The 18,320-nt window shown below is 37.1% G+C and overlaps 1 protein-coding gene across 1 annotated transcript in view; it reads right to left on the minus strand.

Moving 5' to 3' along the window:
- Positions 1-17,643, minus strand: part of LOC106092022 (homeobox protein araucan) — a 75,949-nt gene extending 58,306 nt beyond the window's left edge. The window contains exon 1 of the mRNA XM_013258761.2: positions 17,192-17,643. Within this exon, the coding sequence (XP_013114215.2) occupies positions 17,192-17,251 (60 nt within the window). The 5' untranslated portion in view covers positions 17,252-17,643. The remainder of the gene's footprint in view (positions 1-17,191) is intronic.
- Between the last annotated feature and the right edge of the window lie 677 nt (positions 17,644-18,320).

Raw genomic sequence — 18,320 nt, forward strand, 5'->3', positions numbered from 1 at the left:
CCATTTACAATACCAACCGACCTACACTAATAAGAAGTATTTGTGCAAAATTTCAAGCGGCTAGCTTTACTCCTTCGGAAGTTAGCGTGCTTTCGACAGACAGACGGACGGACATGGCTAGATCGACATAAAATTTCACGACGATCAAGAATATATATACTTTATGGGGTCTAAGACGAATATTTCGAGTAGTTACAATCAGAATGACGAAATTAGTATACCCCCCATCTTATGGTGGAGGGTATAAAAATAGCAACTCTGAAATATGATTTTGGATTTTGGTATAACTACATAATTTTTTTATTTAATCTGGCTTTTATCTCATCGAGCACACATGTAGACGCAAGTCTCTAAAAAAAGGACAATACATGCCGCAGAGCGAAACTTAATGCATTTATACTTGTATTCTTTCAACTTTTAAACACTGTGCATTGACATAATCATATCCCTTGATTTGGCAGCAGTAGTTGTGGTAGTAGCAACATCACCACCAACAGCAGCAGGGCCAATATTAACTACCAACTTCAATGAGTTGCATTCCCTCCTAAGAAAAAACCCAACAAAATTGGGAACTTTTGTTTAGCTTGGTTTTGTTTTTGTTTTGTTCTCATCACAGACTGAAGCCAACAACAATGTCCAATGTGAGAATATGTGTGTTATTCATAATCATGCTGCCACTTTGGGACTTCTGTGTGGTGTTATTGTTCTTTTGGCTCTTTCATTTGATCAAAGCTGCCATGGCAAGGCTCAGTTTTTGGTTTTGGTTTTTGTTTTGTCTTTGTAGGTTTTCATGCTAAGCCTTTCAAATTGAGTTTTGTGGCTTGCCAGGCATAGGCCTTCCTTTTTAATCAAAATAAATAAACAACAAATTTAGCATGAAGTTGAAAGAACGAAAGCTTCTTATGAATAACTTCTGAAGAGCTTCTAGACTTTTGGAATGAAAATTTTCTTTTATTAAATTCTCAATTTCCTATATGTACTAAATTGGCATGATTAGTAAAGAAAATGAATGAAAATAATTTCAACTCTTCAACCTTCATATCTGGTTGAGATGATTTACAGACAAAGAAGGAGAGCAAGACTGAAGACATTTCCAACTTCCTCTACTCTGTTGTTAATTCAATTACAAGCCTCAGTGAAAGAAATTTGTAATAGCAACCAAACATGACACTCTCTGCTTCTTGATTTATTTCTATCACATAATTTTTACATCATTTAAAAATTGGGTGAAATAATTTAAGCCTCAATAATTAGAAAGCCGGCTTAAACGCCTACTGACATATACACGAGGTAATATGTATATTAAGCCATTTCTTTAATCCATCACGCAACTAAAGGTATGGACTCATGAAGGTCTACATCAAGAACATATTCTTGCTTTAACGTGTATGAAATGGGGAAGTTTATGAGTTTCAACAATACAATTTTATGGAAAAGTTTAGGAATTTTGTTTACCTATGAGAAATGCAAGGTATTCTAAAGGGTAAGCTCTCGAGGCAAATTTCTGTCGACGAACAGCGACATGGAAAAGTCGCAGATATAAGTGGCAATTTTTAGACTACCGTCTTCGGACGATCTTCGCAGATGGCTGCAAGATGGAATCAGGGAATGGGTTGGGGGTTTACTACGGGGCACACAACATTGGTTTGTCGGTGAGCCTGCCGCGCAGGTGCAATAGTCTGTGCCATATCGGGAGAAAAGAAGCGAAAAGAAACGTCAATTCCGCAAAAATTAAAAGGAAATGGAAAGACGTGAGGGTGGGCGAATTGAGGTGTACAGAAGTCAGAATGAAGTCCGGAAATTCTACGAAAGAATTAAACATCAAACCGATGGCTTAGGTGCAGGCACATCCTTCTGCAGAGACAAAGAAGGAAATCTGGTTACTGACACAGATGCTGGGGATATGAAAATAACATTTTACCCAACTGCTAGTGTCCGACGTTGGCGGCAAAGAGGATACAGCAGAAGCCGATGGGTTACCCGCTCAGCTATTTAAGAGGCGACACGCAGATAAAGCATATGCATAAGATTATCTGCGCAATCTGGCTAGAAGAACACATACCCGATGATTGGAGCCTCAGCATAATATGTCACGTACACAAGAAAGGAGACAAGACGGAGTGTGCCAACTACAGAGGAATAAGTCTCCTCCCCATCGCATACAAGATACTCTCGAGCGTTCTGTGTGAAAAATTAAAACCTAAAGTCAATGAGATAATTGGTGCCTATCAATGCGGCTTTAGACCTGGTAAATCCACCATAGACCACACTGCGCCAAATCCTGGAAAAGACCCGAAAAGGAAAAATTAGCACCTACCATCTCTTTGTTGACTACAAAGCCGCTTTCGATACACCTATACGTACAAAAGTATTTCAAGCTATGTCTCAGTTTGGTATCCCTGCCAAAATACATAAGACACTGCAGGATGACACTAGCTGATACGCGTTCCTCAGTAAAAATAGCAACGAATCTCTCGGTACCATTAAATACCAAACGAGGTTTCAGACAAGGAGACAACCTATCGTGTGATCTCTTTAATATCCTGTTGGAGAAGATTATGCGAGATGCAGCTGTCAGAACACAAGAGAACACATGCTATTTGCCTAACCGGAAAGACCAAAAGCACGAAAGATCAAGTGGTGGGAGACACCTCAAAACTTGGTTTCAGAGATTTTAGAATGAGCAGAGAAGATTGAGGCGCGTTCGGCTAGTGAAACAAATGTTCTGTCATAGCCAATTAAAGTAAGTAAAGTAAGTCTGCGACATAACTATAGTCGCAAAAGTAATTCTGGAAAGAGTCTTCAGTCTGCGAAAAACAGGATTTGTGGACAGGATTTATGTCCACGAACTCAAGATCTTGATTTCTTCTTTTTATACCCTCCACCATAAGATGGGGGGTATACTAATTTCGTCATTCTGATTGTAACTACTCGAAATATTCGTCTTAGACCCCATAAAGTATATATAATCTTGATCGTCGTGAAATTTTATGTCGATCTAGCCATGTCCGTCCGTCTGTCCGTCCGTCCGTCCGTCTGTCTGTCGAAAGCACGCTAACTTCCGAAGGAGTAAAGCTAGCCGCTTGAAATTTTGCACAAATACTTCTTATTAGTGTAGGTCGGTTGGTATTGTAAATGGGCCATATCGGTCCATGTTTTGATATAGCTGCCATGTAAACCGATCTTGGGTCTTGACTTCTTGAGCCTCTAGAGTGCGCAATTCTTATCCGATTGGAATGAAATTTTGCACGACGTGTTTTGCTATGATATCCAACAACTGTGCCAAGTATGGTTCAAATCGGTTCATAACCTGATATAGCTGCTATATAAACCGATCTTGGGTCTTGACTTCTTGAGCCTCTAGAGTGCGCAATTCTTATCCGATTGGAATGAAATTTTGCACGACGTGTTTTGTTATGATATCCAACAACTGTGTCAAGTATGGTTCAAATCGGTCTATAACCTTATATAGCTGTCATATAAACCGATCTTGGGTCTTGACTTATTGAGCCTCTAGAGGGTGCAATTCTTATCCAATTTGAAAGAATTTTGGCACGTAGTATTTTGTTATGATATCCAACATTTGTGCCAAATATGGTTCAAATCGGATCATAACCTGATATAGCTGTCATATAAACCGATCTGGGTTCTTGACTTCTTGAGCCTCTAGAGTGCGCAATTCTTATCGGATTAGAATGAAATTTTGCACGACGTGTTTCGTTATTATATCCAAACACTGTGCCAGGTATGGTTCAAATCGGTCCATAACCTGATATGGCTGCCATAAAAACCGATCTGGGATCTTGACTTCTTGAGCCTATAGAGGTCGCAATTATCATGACCATTAACATACGTGTTTATTATGGTCTGAATCGGTCTATAGCCCGATACAGCTCCCATATAAATCGATCTCTCTATTTTACTTCTTGAGCCCACAAAGAGCGCAATTCTTATTCAAATTGGCTGACATTTTACACAGGTCTCCAACATATAATTTAATTGTGGTCCAAACCGGACCATATCTTAATATCGCTCTAATAGCAGAGCAAATCTTTTCTTATATCCTTTTTTTTTTGCCTAAGAAGAGATGCCGGGAAAAGAACTCGACAAATGCGATCCATGGTGGAGGGTATATAAGATTCGGCCCGGCCGAACTTAGCACGCTTTTACTTGTTTGACATACATATTTTTCACTTTTCCCTCTTTGCCCACACTTTTTTTTTACTAAGGTATCACAATGGACCAGACTGGTCCATTGTGATACCGAACGAATTCACCTTTTCATAGTGGGCAATCCATTCAACCTAAACTTAAACCATTCACCATAAACTGTAAGAAATTACTCATAGAAATCATTTATTTTGTAAATAAACATTTTTGGTTTTGAAATTTGTTGAAATTTCAAATTTTTTCAGCTGACACGAAAACGCAACGTACAATTTTGTTTTTACTGGATTCTACTTTCCGGTTACGGTGGACAGACATTCCGTAATCATTTGCATGTTTTTTCATACGGCAAAACAAAACAGCCGACACGTTTTCCTACATTTACGGCTTGTTGTGCGCTCTAAATACTAACAAGTAAAAGCATGCTAAGTTCGGCCGGGCTGAATCTTATATACCCTCCACCATGAATCGCATTTGTCGAGTTCATTCCCGGTATCTCTTTTTAGATAAACCAAGGATAAAAGAAAATAATTGCTTTGCTAATTGAATTTTGGAGACCACAGTGGAAGTATATGTGTAAAATTTCAGCCAAATCGAATAAGAATTGGGCCTTTTAGGGGCTCAAGAAGTAAAACAGGGAGATCGGTTTATAGGGAATCTGTATCAGGCTAAAGACCGATTCAGAAAGAAGCCGTTGTACACAATTTCAGCCAAATCGGAAAATAATTAGGCCTTCTTGAAGCTCAAGAAGTCAAGATCCCAGATCGGTTCATATGGCAGCTATATCAGGTTATAGACCGATTTGAACCATATTTGTCACAGTTGTTGGAAGTTATAACAAGACACCTCATGCAAAATTTCAGCCAAATTGAATGAGAATTGCGTGCTCTAGTGGCTCAAGAAGTCAAGATCCCAGATCGGGTTATATGGCATCCATATCAAAACATGAACCGATATGGCCTATTTACAATCCCAACCGACCTACACTAACAAGAAGTATTTGTGCAAAATTTCAAGCGGCTAGCTTTACTCCTTCGAAAGTTAGTGTGCTTTCGACAGACAGACGGACGGACGCACATGGCTAGATCGACATAAAATGTCATAACGATCAAGAATATATACACTTTATGGGGTCTTAGACGAAATTTTCGAGGAGTTACAAACAGAATGACGAAATTAGTAGGAGGGTGTAAAAATAACCTCGAAAGAGAAAGTCTAAGTGAGGAATTCCGTGATACTTATAAAATCCTTAATTGCTTTCCATACCACGCCCCTAAGTTGGTTCATGTCTGGTACATGTCTGCCAAAGTTAAAAACAATTTCCAATATTTTCAACTTTTTCTGCATTTTTCCAAGCATCAAACGTACCATAAGTTCTACTGGAATGAATAACAATAGTGACATTATGTAAGCCCCATATACGTACATACATATAGAGCAAAGCCACTGTTTGGAATTCTTTTTATTCACATTTTGTCAACACATGTTTATGTATCACCTTTTCCTTTCACTCAACATGATCTATGCAATTTATGACCAGCTCTGGCCACCTCACCTTGTGGCCCCGTTTTTATTATTATTGCCTAAAAACAAAGACACCCTAAATACGAACGTTCCTATAGACACAACAGCCAAAGCATTCAGAAAATGTTTTTGCGCGCGATTTCGTGCTTCGAAACATAAATCATAAAATTAATAACCGTAAAGTGACAGCTTCGAAGAGTTTTTCCATAACGTTGTGCATGTGTGTGTGTTTTTTGAGTTTAGTTAGCAGCATTTTTGCTTCAGTTGCGCGGGACGGGCCCACTGAGTCTGTCTATGATGGTTGTTGGTGTTAAGACTTTTATGTGAAGTTGGCTATAAAAATCATATGAATTTTCTGGCCTAACTATATTCATAGAGAGGTAACCTTACAGACAAACAGACAGGCATATAGGCAACGGGCGGATGAATAGTTTGCTTCGAATTTTCTGCCTTGCGCTCTTGCCAAAAGTTGATTCTGGTTGCTTGATCGCTTAGAACAAAATTTCATTAAATGATCTTTTTTTCTCAGTTTGTTTTAATCATCGCAATAATGGCAATGCCAGATAATAGTATCATCAGCAGGTTCACTAAAACAAATACAATTTTTTTAGGTAATTCCATATGATATGATAGACTCTAACAAAAATTGTTGGCAATACCGCATTGGTTCATATTAGACTTAGTCGTTGGAAGTCATAACAGAACACTACATACAGAATTTCCGCCAAATCGGGCAAAAGTTGCGGTTTGTGAGGGCTCAAGAAGTCAAATTGGTAGATCGGTTTATATAGCTCCCATATAAACCGATATCAGGTTATCAACCGGCAGCTATATCAGTGTATATACCGATTTAGACCACACTGAAAACAGTTGTGGGAAGTCATACAAAAACGACATATGCAAAAGTTTAACCATATTGAATAAGAATTGCACCCTATAAAAGCTCAAGAAGTCAAGACCCAAGATCGGTTTATATGGCAGCTATATCAAAACATGGTGCAGAAGTATTTGTGCAAAATTTCAAGTGCATAGCTTAACTCCTTCGAAAGCTTGCGTGCTTTCAACAGACGGACGGATATGGCTAGATGGACTTAAAATGTCATGACCATCAAGAATTTATATACATTATGGACCCCAGATGCATATTTCGAGGTGTTAAAAACGGAATGACGAAATTAGTATACCTCCATCCTCTGGTAGAGAGTATAATTGCTGTTGGGTATCCCAAGTTCAGCCCGATCGAACTTTGTGCGTTTTTACTTGTTTTCTAGTTTCTTCACCAGACATTTTCAGTTAACACACAGACTTTTCAGCAGTTCGCGTGCTGTTCTAAAATTGTTAACATTTTCCCATAACTGCAGAATTAATGAAGAACTACCAGCAAAATTCGCAACTAATAGTAAGTCGACAGTGTTTGCTCTTATCAAATGTAAATTTGCCCATGAAAATTCCATTAAGGAACAATGAGTGCTGTCCGATTTAAGTTTAAGCTCAATGATAATGCGTCTCCTTTCTATAGCCGAGTCCGAACGTCGTGGCGCTGAGTGACACCTCTTTGTTGAGAAGTTTTTACACGGCTGCTACAGTACCTAACATATGTTGTCAGCCTTAGGAGGGGATAACCACCGCTGAAAATTTTTTCCGATATTCTCGCCAGGATTCGAACCCATGCGTTCAGCGTCATAGACGGCCATGCTAACCTCTGCTGTTATCAGCACACTTTTTGCTATGCGTGCCAAAATTGTAATGACGTCATCAGTTATGATCAGTATCTATGCCAAGTATGGTCCATTTCAGTATATGCCTTGTTTTGGCTCCCATGTCTCCATATAAATTCTTGAACATTTTGATCGCAATTTTCTTTAGAATAAATTAATGATTTTGAAAAGGATATTGTCGAGCTTTATACAACATTGTTTATTTTATAAAAACATTATTAAAATGTTATTAAGATAATTCCTTTACAAATTCATATTACCAATATACCTACGTTTATTTCAACTTTATTTTTTTTTTATTTTTCATAGTTTTGTCTCTACTCCTACAAAAACACATGCAGATAGATATCGCAGAAAGTAAAATGTTCAATACCACCGACAAAAGCTAAAAACCAAATGTTTTCTTATGATTCGCTTCATAAATATTTGCCCAGAGTGTGGCTATTTCAGTTGAATAGTTTCGTTTCCAATAATTTGTGCAAAGTGTTCACACTAATAGCTTTTTGATCTAAAACCGCTTTTAGTGGAGATGGTTAAGTTTTTTTTTTTTTTCTTTATGACTTGCTTTTAGTTTTTAGTGATAGAAAATTCCTGGAAATCTGCGCTAATGATTGGTGGTTTGTTGAACTTTATTCTGCCAAGACATGCGGAGAGCAAATAGTAAGCCCCAAAGTGTATGGCATCAAAGGGTTAATGCAGAGTAAAACTGAAGGAATTTGCTTTGTTGCTATATTTAAGAGCACCAACTTAAATTTCCTTAAAGTGCATCGGTTTAAATTTCAAATAATTGGCCCACTAGCTGTTATTAGAATCAGTTGATGTATGAGGGCGTTAGCCTTGCTGTGCCTAATCTTTGAATTATTTATGCATAAAGGAAATGTTGCTTAATTTAGGCTATTACATGTAGGTAACAAAAGAAACCGGGAGAATAGCAGGGCGACCAAACAACTAACCAACCAACCAGCCAACCGACCGACCAACCGACCTTACACCAAACTATGTAGACATTGAACAAGAATACAAAACGTCTTTATGCCTTCGACCATAATAGACCATTATTATAAATGCTAACGTTCTTGTTGTTATTGTTATCTGTTACAACTACTTCTACAAAGTGCTTCCCTGCCTGCCAGCCTGGTTCTGAGTGGAAAGGGGTTCACTCTTCTTGTGTGTGCGCCCCAAACTTTTGGCCACTTGAATGTGTTAGCCTGAATATCCTTTTGTGACCATGTTTTGTAAAATGTCTGCGTTTTAAACTGATTTTATGTATAATTACTTTTGTATGGAGGGCTGCCTGTGTGCGCTAATGAACAAAACACACACACACACTAACGTACTTAGATATTGCATTTCCATTCACTGCAAGCATATGGCAGGCTTTACTAAGAGAAATGGCTGTGTGAGGAGGAATGCTTTTATAAATGTATGGTGGCCAACAAAAGACGTTTTAACATAAATTTGAATAAGAATACAAATGTGTATATGGCAAATTGTATGCGGAGGTGAGGGAGATGGAAAGGCAGATGAGTGGTCTTATATAACTACAAGTATTCGTACGTGTAAATCTATCCCAGTTTGAGGATAGTTTAATGAGACAAGTCTTTAAAAGAATATTTTGCTTTTATTTAAAATCGTCGTTTTCTTGTTCCAAATTTCGGCAAAATCGGATAATAATTGTGGCTTTTATGGGCCTAAGACCCTAAATCGGCGGATCGGTCTATAGGGGGGCTATATCAAGATATAGTCCGATATAGCCCATCTTCGAACTTATCCTGCTTATGGACAAAAAATAATCTGTGCAAAGTTTCAGCTCAATATCGCAAATTTTAAAGACTTTACGACGTAAGACGTGATTCTAACAGACAGACGGACATACGGACGGACAAGGCTAGATCGTCTTAGATTTTTACGCTGATCAAGAATATATCTACTTTATAGGGTCGGAAATGGATATTTCGGTGTGTTGCAAACGGAATAACAAAATGAATATACCCCCATCCTTCGGTGGTGGGTATAAAAATACCATGTTTCCAAATAATAAATAAGCTATCCCTGTGGCAAATGTCAACTAAATATTAACTTTGCACGCTTTTACTTGTTTCAATATTATAATTATTGAAGTTCGAAGAAGAATTTGAGCACGTCATTTGAGCAGAAAGTAAGTGTTTTTTTTTATAAAAATTGATAAAAATTTATTTTCTTGAAATGCACCTAAAAATAATATTTGGTTAATGTTTTCAGTTTGTGTGCGTAATATTTATACCCTACACCACTACTGTGGTACACGGTATTATAACTTTATGAATTAGTTTTTAACACACAAAAGGAAGAGAGATGGACCCATTGATAAGTATACCGATCAACTTAGAATCACTTTCTGATTCGATTTAGCTATGTCCGTCTGTCTGTCCGTCTGTCCATGTTAATTTGTGTACAAACTACAGGTCGCAATTTTCATCCGATCGTCTTCAAATTTGGTATGGGCGTGTCTTTCGGCCTAGAGACGAAGCCTATTGAACTTGGAAAAAATCGGTTCAGATATGGATATAGCTCCCATATATATGTTCTCCCGATTTGCAGTAATACTGCAATAAAATGGACATTTGTTAACCGATTTTCTCGAAATTTGGTATGGGCGTGTTTTTCAGTATAGAGACGACGCCTATTGCAATTGGAAAAAAATCGGTTCAGATTTGGATGTAGCTCCCATATATATGTTCGTCCGATATGCAGTAATACTGCAATAATATGGTCATTTGTAAACCGATTTTCTCGAAATTTTGGCAGGAACGATTTTCTTATGACTCCCAACATTACAGGTAAATTTCATAAAAATCGGTTCAGATTTGGATATAGCTCCCATATATGTGTTCGTCCGATTTGCAGTAATAATGCAATAAAATTGTCATTAGTTACCCGATTCTCTCGAAATTTTGCAGGAACAATGTAATGCCTCTCGCCATTACGGGTTAATTTCATGGAAATCTATTCAGTATTAGCTATAGCTCCCATATATATGTTCGTCAGATTTTGGGTCGTTTGCAATAATGTTGTCATTTGTCAACCGTACTTATTACAGTTTGTACATATTTTTGCTCACCGAGGTCCATCAAAAATGGTTCAGAATTGGATATAGCTCCCACATTGTACTTATAGGGTAGGTGTAGGGTATTATACAGTCGGCACCGCCCGACTGTTACCCTTCCTTACTGGTTTATGGCATTTAAAACCAATTGTCGAAATCGGGACAAAATTTTGATGAAATTAATTAATTAGCCAATTTGAGACAAATTAAAATAAGTGGAAACTATAAGTTTTTACAATATTTAAGAACAACAAAAAATCGTCATCAAAATACTTGCCAGGTCGCCAAAATGTTTGACAAAATAACTGAACAGCCTAATTATACCCTACACCACTACTTTGGTACAGGGTATTATAGTGAATTTGTTTGTAACACCCAGAAGTAAGAGAGATTGCCCCATTGATAAGCATACCGATCGACTGAGAATCACTTTCTGATTCGATTTAGCTATGTCCATCTGCCTGTTTGTCTGTCCGTCTGTCCATGTTAATTTGTGTACAAAGTACACGTTGCAATTTTCATCCGATCGTCTACAAATTTGGCACAAACATTTTTTGGGCCTAGAGACGATGCCTATTGAAATTGGAAAAAATCGTTTCAGATTTGGATGCAGCTCCCATATATATGTTCGTCCGATTTGGACTAAAGTTGCAATTACATGTTATTTGAAAACCGATTCTCCACGAGTAATTGATTTATAAGTCTCGACATTATTGGTGAATTTCATAGAAATCGGTTCGGATTTAGATATAGCTCCCAACTGGAACGTAGCTAGGCATTTATTTTGTGGGGGCGGTGGGGCTCCCTATATTTTCTTAAAATGGAAAATTGCCAAAATTCTAGTTACTGTGAAATTGATAAAGATACCTCAATTTTTTTTTAAGTTGTGGTAGCTTTTGGGTGTTGGAACTGTCAAATCGGCGGTGACATTTGGTCATAAAGTCAGAGCTGAATTTTACACTGATTGCCAACACAGTGCAAATATCTTTTGGAAGTTATATTAATGGCTTCGAACGCTAAACAACGGCAAGGAATGTGGCCAGGTTCGCATTATTTTTCCCGTCATGTTTTGGGGGAAAATGGGCTTGTCAAAAGTCGGCAATTTTTTATATCCCAAAAATCAAACGAAAAAATTTCTCAAAATTCTTAGAAGTGTGATTTCTGGAATTCGTTTTAATGTCTTTTTGCATTTGATGGTTTCCATAAATAATGTTCTATTCTATGCCAAAATCATTAAATCGAGCTTTCTTCGCTAAATGTTTAAAAGTTTTCAAATAAGTGAAAAAATGTCGCTTCGGTGCCCCCGATGGTACACCCAATATCAAGGTGTGACTGTATCGCAATTTTAATAGCTTTAGCCTTATCCGTAAAGAAATTACATTTTTAAAGATTTAGTGCCTAAATAAATGTACGGATTAAAAAAACTAGTCGCCCGATAATTACTGTCAAGGTGTAACTGTATCGCAATTTTGAGATCTTTAGTTCAATCCGTAAAGAAGGTGCCATATTGTACGTTCTAGTACCAAAATGTGCAAATATCAACAAAATCTTCTAGTCATCCGGTACAAACTGCCTAGATGTGCCTGGATCCCAAATTTCAGATCTGTAGCTCAATCTATAAAGAACGTACTAAATAGTACCAATAACAGCGCTTAAGTACTTTTTATTCCACTCCTGGTACGATTGTAACATTTCATAATTGGTACAACTTATCCTACATTTGTCAAGAGATCGATCATTTTTAGGATTTTTTTTTATTTTACCCCTCTCCGTTCACTGTAAAAGTAAATAAGCTATTTCGTACTTTTTGGTACCAAAATGTATGATCTGTTAAAAAATCACTTAGTCTGCCTACACATATTTCTTAGTAGAATCTACATGTTAAATATCAGAGCTCTAGTTCAAACCGTATAGAAAGTATGAAATGGTACCAAATACGGTACTAAACGTACATTTCTTCCGTTCTAATACAATTTTTCTTATTTTTTCTATCTACCCCCTTTATTTCGCAACAACAATCATATAAGCAAAATTTCGAAGTTCTAGTTCTACCCGTTCGCCCTTTGCAGTTTTCACCTATTTCGTACCTTTTTTTGGTACTTTTTTGTTTCTAAGTGTCCAAAAACTCTATTGGCATCCCAATTAAGGTTGCCATAGTGTAACTAAATTGAAAAATTCAAAGCTCTAGCTCAATTAACAAGCAAGGTACCAATTGCGGTACTAAACGTACCATTTTTTCTACTTCCGATACTATTTTGGGAAATTTTTGTCACCAAATCTTATTTTTCCGAGACGCTTTTTAATTTGAGCCCAAAATCATAATTCTAATTGCCATAGTGTAACTAAATTGAAAAATTCAAAGCTCTAGCTCAATTAACAAGCAAGGTACCAATTGCGGTACTAAACGTACCATTTTTTCTACTTCCGATACTATGTTGGGAAATTTTTGTCACCAAATCTTATTTTTCCGAGACGCTTTTTAATTTGAGCCCAAAATCATAATTCTAGCCCCATTAGTTCGCGCAGGCTAAAAAGTCACCACCATTTCCTACTTTTTAGTACCTAAACGTACGAATATCACAAAACCCCGTCTTATCGAAAAAAATTTTAAGGCGGCCCTGGCTTCAGCAAAATGTTGTCTTTGTAGAATATTAGAAATAAGAAATTTTTTCACTATAAAAAAGTCTAATAAATTTTTGTTTAGAATAAATTTAATTTAAATTTTTTCTTTAGGCCTCGTGCCCGAGGGCCCCCTCCCTGGCAACGTCCCTGATGGAACATATATCAAAAGCCGAAGTGAACCGTATAAAGCACGGATGTCGAACATCCTAACATAGGTTACTGTGTCGAATTTCAGCGAAATCGAATAACTAATGCGGCTTTTATGGGCCCAAGACTTTAAATCGGGATTTCGATCTATATGGTATCTATATCCAAATAAAGTCCAATTTTGACTATACTCGGTACGAATGACAAAGAGCCTAACGCAACAAATTGAGCCAAAAGCGAAATCGGATACCAAATGTGACTTTAATAGGCCTCACACATCAAGTTGGCAATTTAGTCTATATGGACGGACGGACGGACATGGCTAGATCGTCTTAGATTTTTACGAAGATCAAGAATATATATTCCTTATAGGGTCTTAAATGGATATTTCGATGTTTTGCAAACGGAATGACAAAATGAATGTACCCCCATCCTTCGGTGGTGGATATAAAAAATGTCATCCATTTGACCGTCGGTCTTTCGAAATTACGTTAGCGTTTGAACAACTTAAGCTATTTGTTAGAAATTTCGGACAGATACTTTTAATGAGAAATTGTTCATATCGATTGATATTTAGATATTACTCCCATATAAACCGATGGATTCTTCGATTTGGCTTCTTGGAAAGTAAAGTACTTTCATAACTTTCGTCACATTCATCAAATAATTTCAAAAATTTCCTATAGAGGTCGCAATTTTCGCCCGACTGGGCTAAAATTGTGTTAAGTGATTTTTTTTTTCATGACTTTTAACTGACTTTATTAAATTTGGTTTTATTCGGTGTGTGCATTGATATTCCTTCTCTATAAATCGATCTTCTGATTTTTACTTCTCATTTTCGTGTGATATATAACGATAGTATCGATACTATCGACATTTACTATTAAATATCGAATGGAGCGATTATCGATAGCTTGCCAGCTCTACAATAAATCCTTAACATTGCGTCTTATTATTTAAGACAAAAATTCAAAATGAAGATCAAAATATGGTTGAGAGTTAGAAAATTGAACTTGGGACAAGTCAACAGTGAACCGTAGTTAAAGGCGCAACATAGCTTTACAAATAGGAGCGTCTTTAAATATTTTATTTTAAAAACATTTTTCCAAAAATAATAATTGGACAGTCTTCTATGAAGTAAAATAATCAGCAAACAAAATTTGAAGCGGATGGTCAAGTCATTTAGTAAATAGGAAATCAAATTTAAAGATAGCAACTTTATTTTGAAGTTTGGGTTTCATTGCTAAAATCCCACGAATCTTAAATTTTGGGCCAACTTTTTTTCAGTGTAGAAAGATTTATGGACAGACATAGCTCCATTGTTTCATACACAGTTGTTCTCAATCCCCTTAGTTGACATCTAGAATACTAAATGTTTGGCTGAAATTAAATTTGTAATGAACTCTCATACTCTCCAGCACTCAAACATAATAAAAACAAGCGTTGGCGTTTTGGGCTTTTTCTACGGATGGATGGGCCATTTCGATTTTGGTAGATTTTTAGCGAAATTACATTTTTATATCCAAAGCCATAGGTTAGTGGGTATATTAACTTTAGTCGATCTGTCTACAACACTTCAAAATATCCATTTCTTGATCGTCCTAAAAATGCTAAGACCATACGTCCATCTGTTGTAATCAAGCTACAGCCTTCAAAAATTTAGATATTGAGCTTAAGTTTGGGTGAGTGGTGTTAATATCCCCAATGTGCGCGTGGGGTATGGCCTAGACCGGATTGTATCTTAATTTCTCATATGGATTGATCCCCATATTAAAGGCTTAAGGCCCAAAAAAATCGAATGTATTGTTCGATTTCTCTGAATTTTGACACAGTGAGCTGTGTTTTACTCTTTGACATCCATGCAAATATGGTTTAGATCGGCCATTTTTGGGGTTTTGCACCACATAGGCTGAACTACCGGTAGAAGGTCTTTCACCCATAACTGGCCTTTATGTTACCCGATTTTGCAAAAATTTTATACAGTGAGCTAATGCAAACCCTTCCCCTAATATTGCGCAGATAAGAACATATGTGGATATAGCTGCCATAAATCTGCGATCTACTGATTAACTGTCCTGAACACATATAAGACCCATTTATTACCCGATTGTAACAGTGAATTGATGCGAGCTTGGTCTAGAACAGATCATACATCGATTTATCTGATATGAGTTAATAAGTGGTGCATATTTCACCGGATTTTGTCGAAATGTTGTTAGAATATACTCGAGGTCGTGCGTATCCAAAGTTCGGTCTGACAAATTTTATATCATTATACCCTACACCACTACTGCGGTACAGGGTATTATAACTTAGTGCATTTGTTTGTTACACCCAAAAGGAAGAGAGATAGACCCATTGATAAATATACCGATTGACTCAGAATCACTTTTTGATTCGATTTAGCTATGTCCTTCTGTCTGTCCTTGTTAAATTTTGCACAAACAACAGGTCGCAATTTTCATCCGATCGTCTTCAAATTTGGTACAGGCATGTTTTTGGGCCTAGAGACGAAGATTATTAAAATTGGAAAAAATTGGTTCACATTTGGATATAGCTCGTCCGATTTGCAGTACTAATGCAATAAAATGGTCATTTCTTAACTGATTCTCTCGAAATTTGGCAGGAAGGATTTTCACTCCTAGAGCTATTGCAAGCGCATTTATTGACCAATCTTCCCAAAACTTTTGTAAAGCGCTTTCCTTGACGACTGCCACAATAACTGAGAGGTTTGCTCGAAATTGGTTCAGATTTAGATATAACTCCTATATATATGTTCATCCGATTTGCAGTAATAATGCAATAAAAAGCTCATTTGTTAACCGATTCTCTCAAAATTTGGCAGGACTCTTTTTATGACTTTCAACTTAACTGGCGAATTTCATAGAAATCGGTCCAGATTTAGATATAGCTGCCATATACATGTAGCCCGATTCTCACTACTATGGTGACTGCAAGCGCATTGACCATTATTCCAATATTCCCAAAATTTTGTTTTTAGTTTGCTCGAAATCGGTTCAAATTTAGATATAGCTGTCATTTATGTGTTTCGCCCGATTTTCACTTCTAGGATCACTGGCAGCGCATTATTGCTAATATTGCCGAAATTGTGCACAACTCTTTCCTCGACACCTTTCACAATATCTAAGAAGTTTGGTCAAAATCGGGTCAGATACATGTGATCGCCAGATTTTGGATAATTTGCAATAATGTTGTCATTTGGCAATCGTATGAACATATTTGCTCGAAATTTAACACGGATTGTTTAATAACTCATCTGGAAACATCCGCCGAGGTCCATTAAAATTGGTTCAGAAGTAGAATTAGGGTAACTAATACCAAATTTTAGAAAAAGATTGCTCGTGGTTTAGCTAAGAGTTTTGGTCGGCTGGGAAATTGGTAGGTCTTGGTCGGAAATTTTTTTTGTTGTGGCAACGCTGCTAAAAACATAAAACGATGTGCTGATTTGGCTATTTAAAACCTAATAAATTCAAAATGAAAATGTTAATTACACTTCTGCCCTCAAACACCTGCACCAAATGAGCTCATAAATAGAGTTAGCCCCATAAAATCAATATCCTTATTAGATTCGTTAAGCACCTACAGGCCCAGATTTTTGACCTGATACAGCTTAAATTTGTTACTTAAGTTAAGGGTTTTACTTCCAAAACTCACACCGTATCAAGTATCGGCCGAATACATTCAAAATTAAATAAAGCTCATCATATAAATCGATTCCTCCATTCATTCCTTATTCAGCTCTTAGAAGTCTCAATTCAAATATTGACTGAGTAAATGAGAGTAAAATTTTGAAGGAGTCCATTATACTGGGTGCCAAAGGTCCAGTCCCGTTGAACATTTCCTTCCTCCGATTTGCTTTACCTGATTTCAAACTTGATCACTTTATCGCTATCAAACTTTAACTTACCTGATTAGCCGTCGGATAAGAGCCATATCCAAATTGTGTGTAGGCAGCCATGTTGCTCATTAAGTTGGTAATGGTTTTTGTTGTTTTTGCTTTTTTTGATAATTTATCTTTTGTTCTAAATGGTTGATGTTATTGTCACTGCTACAACAACCAAAACGTGTTTTAATTATTCGGGGAAAGAGAATAATCCTCCCAAAAAAAGAACAACAACCAACAAATCCTTTGTACTTTTTGTAGCACAAACAAATAAAACAGCTGCACAAGTTCACTGTAGTCCCGAAAGTATGAATGTCACCATAAGCTTTTTTTCCGAGTTTCTTTTAAATTTCTTTTTAATTTTCGCTGTTTTTTTAAAGAAGGTTAACGCACAAAACAAAAACCGAGCAAGTCCTTTCAAGAATGTCAAGCTGGGTTCTCCAAAAAATGTGATGCTGAGATTTTCTATTGTGTCTCTTTTTTATACCCTCCACCATAAGATGGGGGGTATACTAATTTCGTCATTCTGTTTGTAACTACTCGAAATATTCGTCTGAGACCCCATAAAGTATATATATTCGTGATCGTCGTGAAATTTTATGTCGATCTTGCCATGTCCGTCCGTCTGTCCGTCCGTCCGTCCGTCCGTCCGTCCGTCCGTCCGTCCGTCCGTCCGTCCGTCCGTCCGTCCGTCCGTCTGTCTGTCGAAAGCACGCTAACTTCCGAAGGAGTAAAGCTAGGCGCTTGAAATTTTGCACAAATACTTCTTATTAGTGTAGGTCGGTTGGTATTGTAAATGGGCCATATCGGTCCATGTTTTGATATAGCTGCCATATAAGCCGATCTTGGGTCTTGACTTCTTCAGCCTCTAGAGTGCGCAATTCTTATCCGATTGGGATGAAATTTTGCACGACGTGTTTTGTTATTATATCCAACAACTGTGCCAAGTATGGTTCAAATCGGTCCATAACCTGATATAGCTGCCATATAAACCGATCTTGGGTCTTGACTTCTTGAGCCTCTAGAGTGCGCAATTCTTATCCGATTGGAATGAAATTTTGCACGACGTGTTTTGTTATTATATCCAACAACTGTGCCAAGTATGGTTCAAATCGGTCCATAACCTGATATAGCTGCCATATACACCGATCTG

The sequence above is a fragment of the Stomoxys calcitrans genome, chromosome 1 (genome assembly GCF_963082655.1).
Source record: "Stomoxys calcitrans chromosome 1, idStoCalc2.1, whole genome shotgun sequence".
Lineage (NCBI taxonomy): Eukaryota > Metazoa > Arthropoda > Insecta > Diptera > Muscidae > Stomoxys > Stomoxys calcitrans.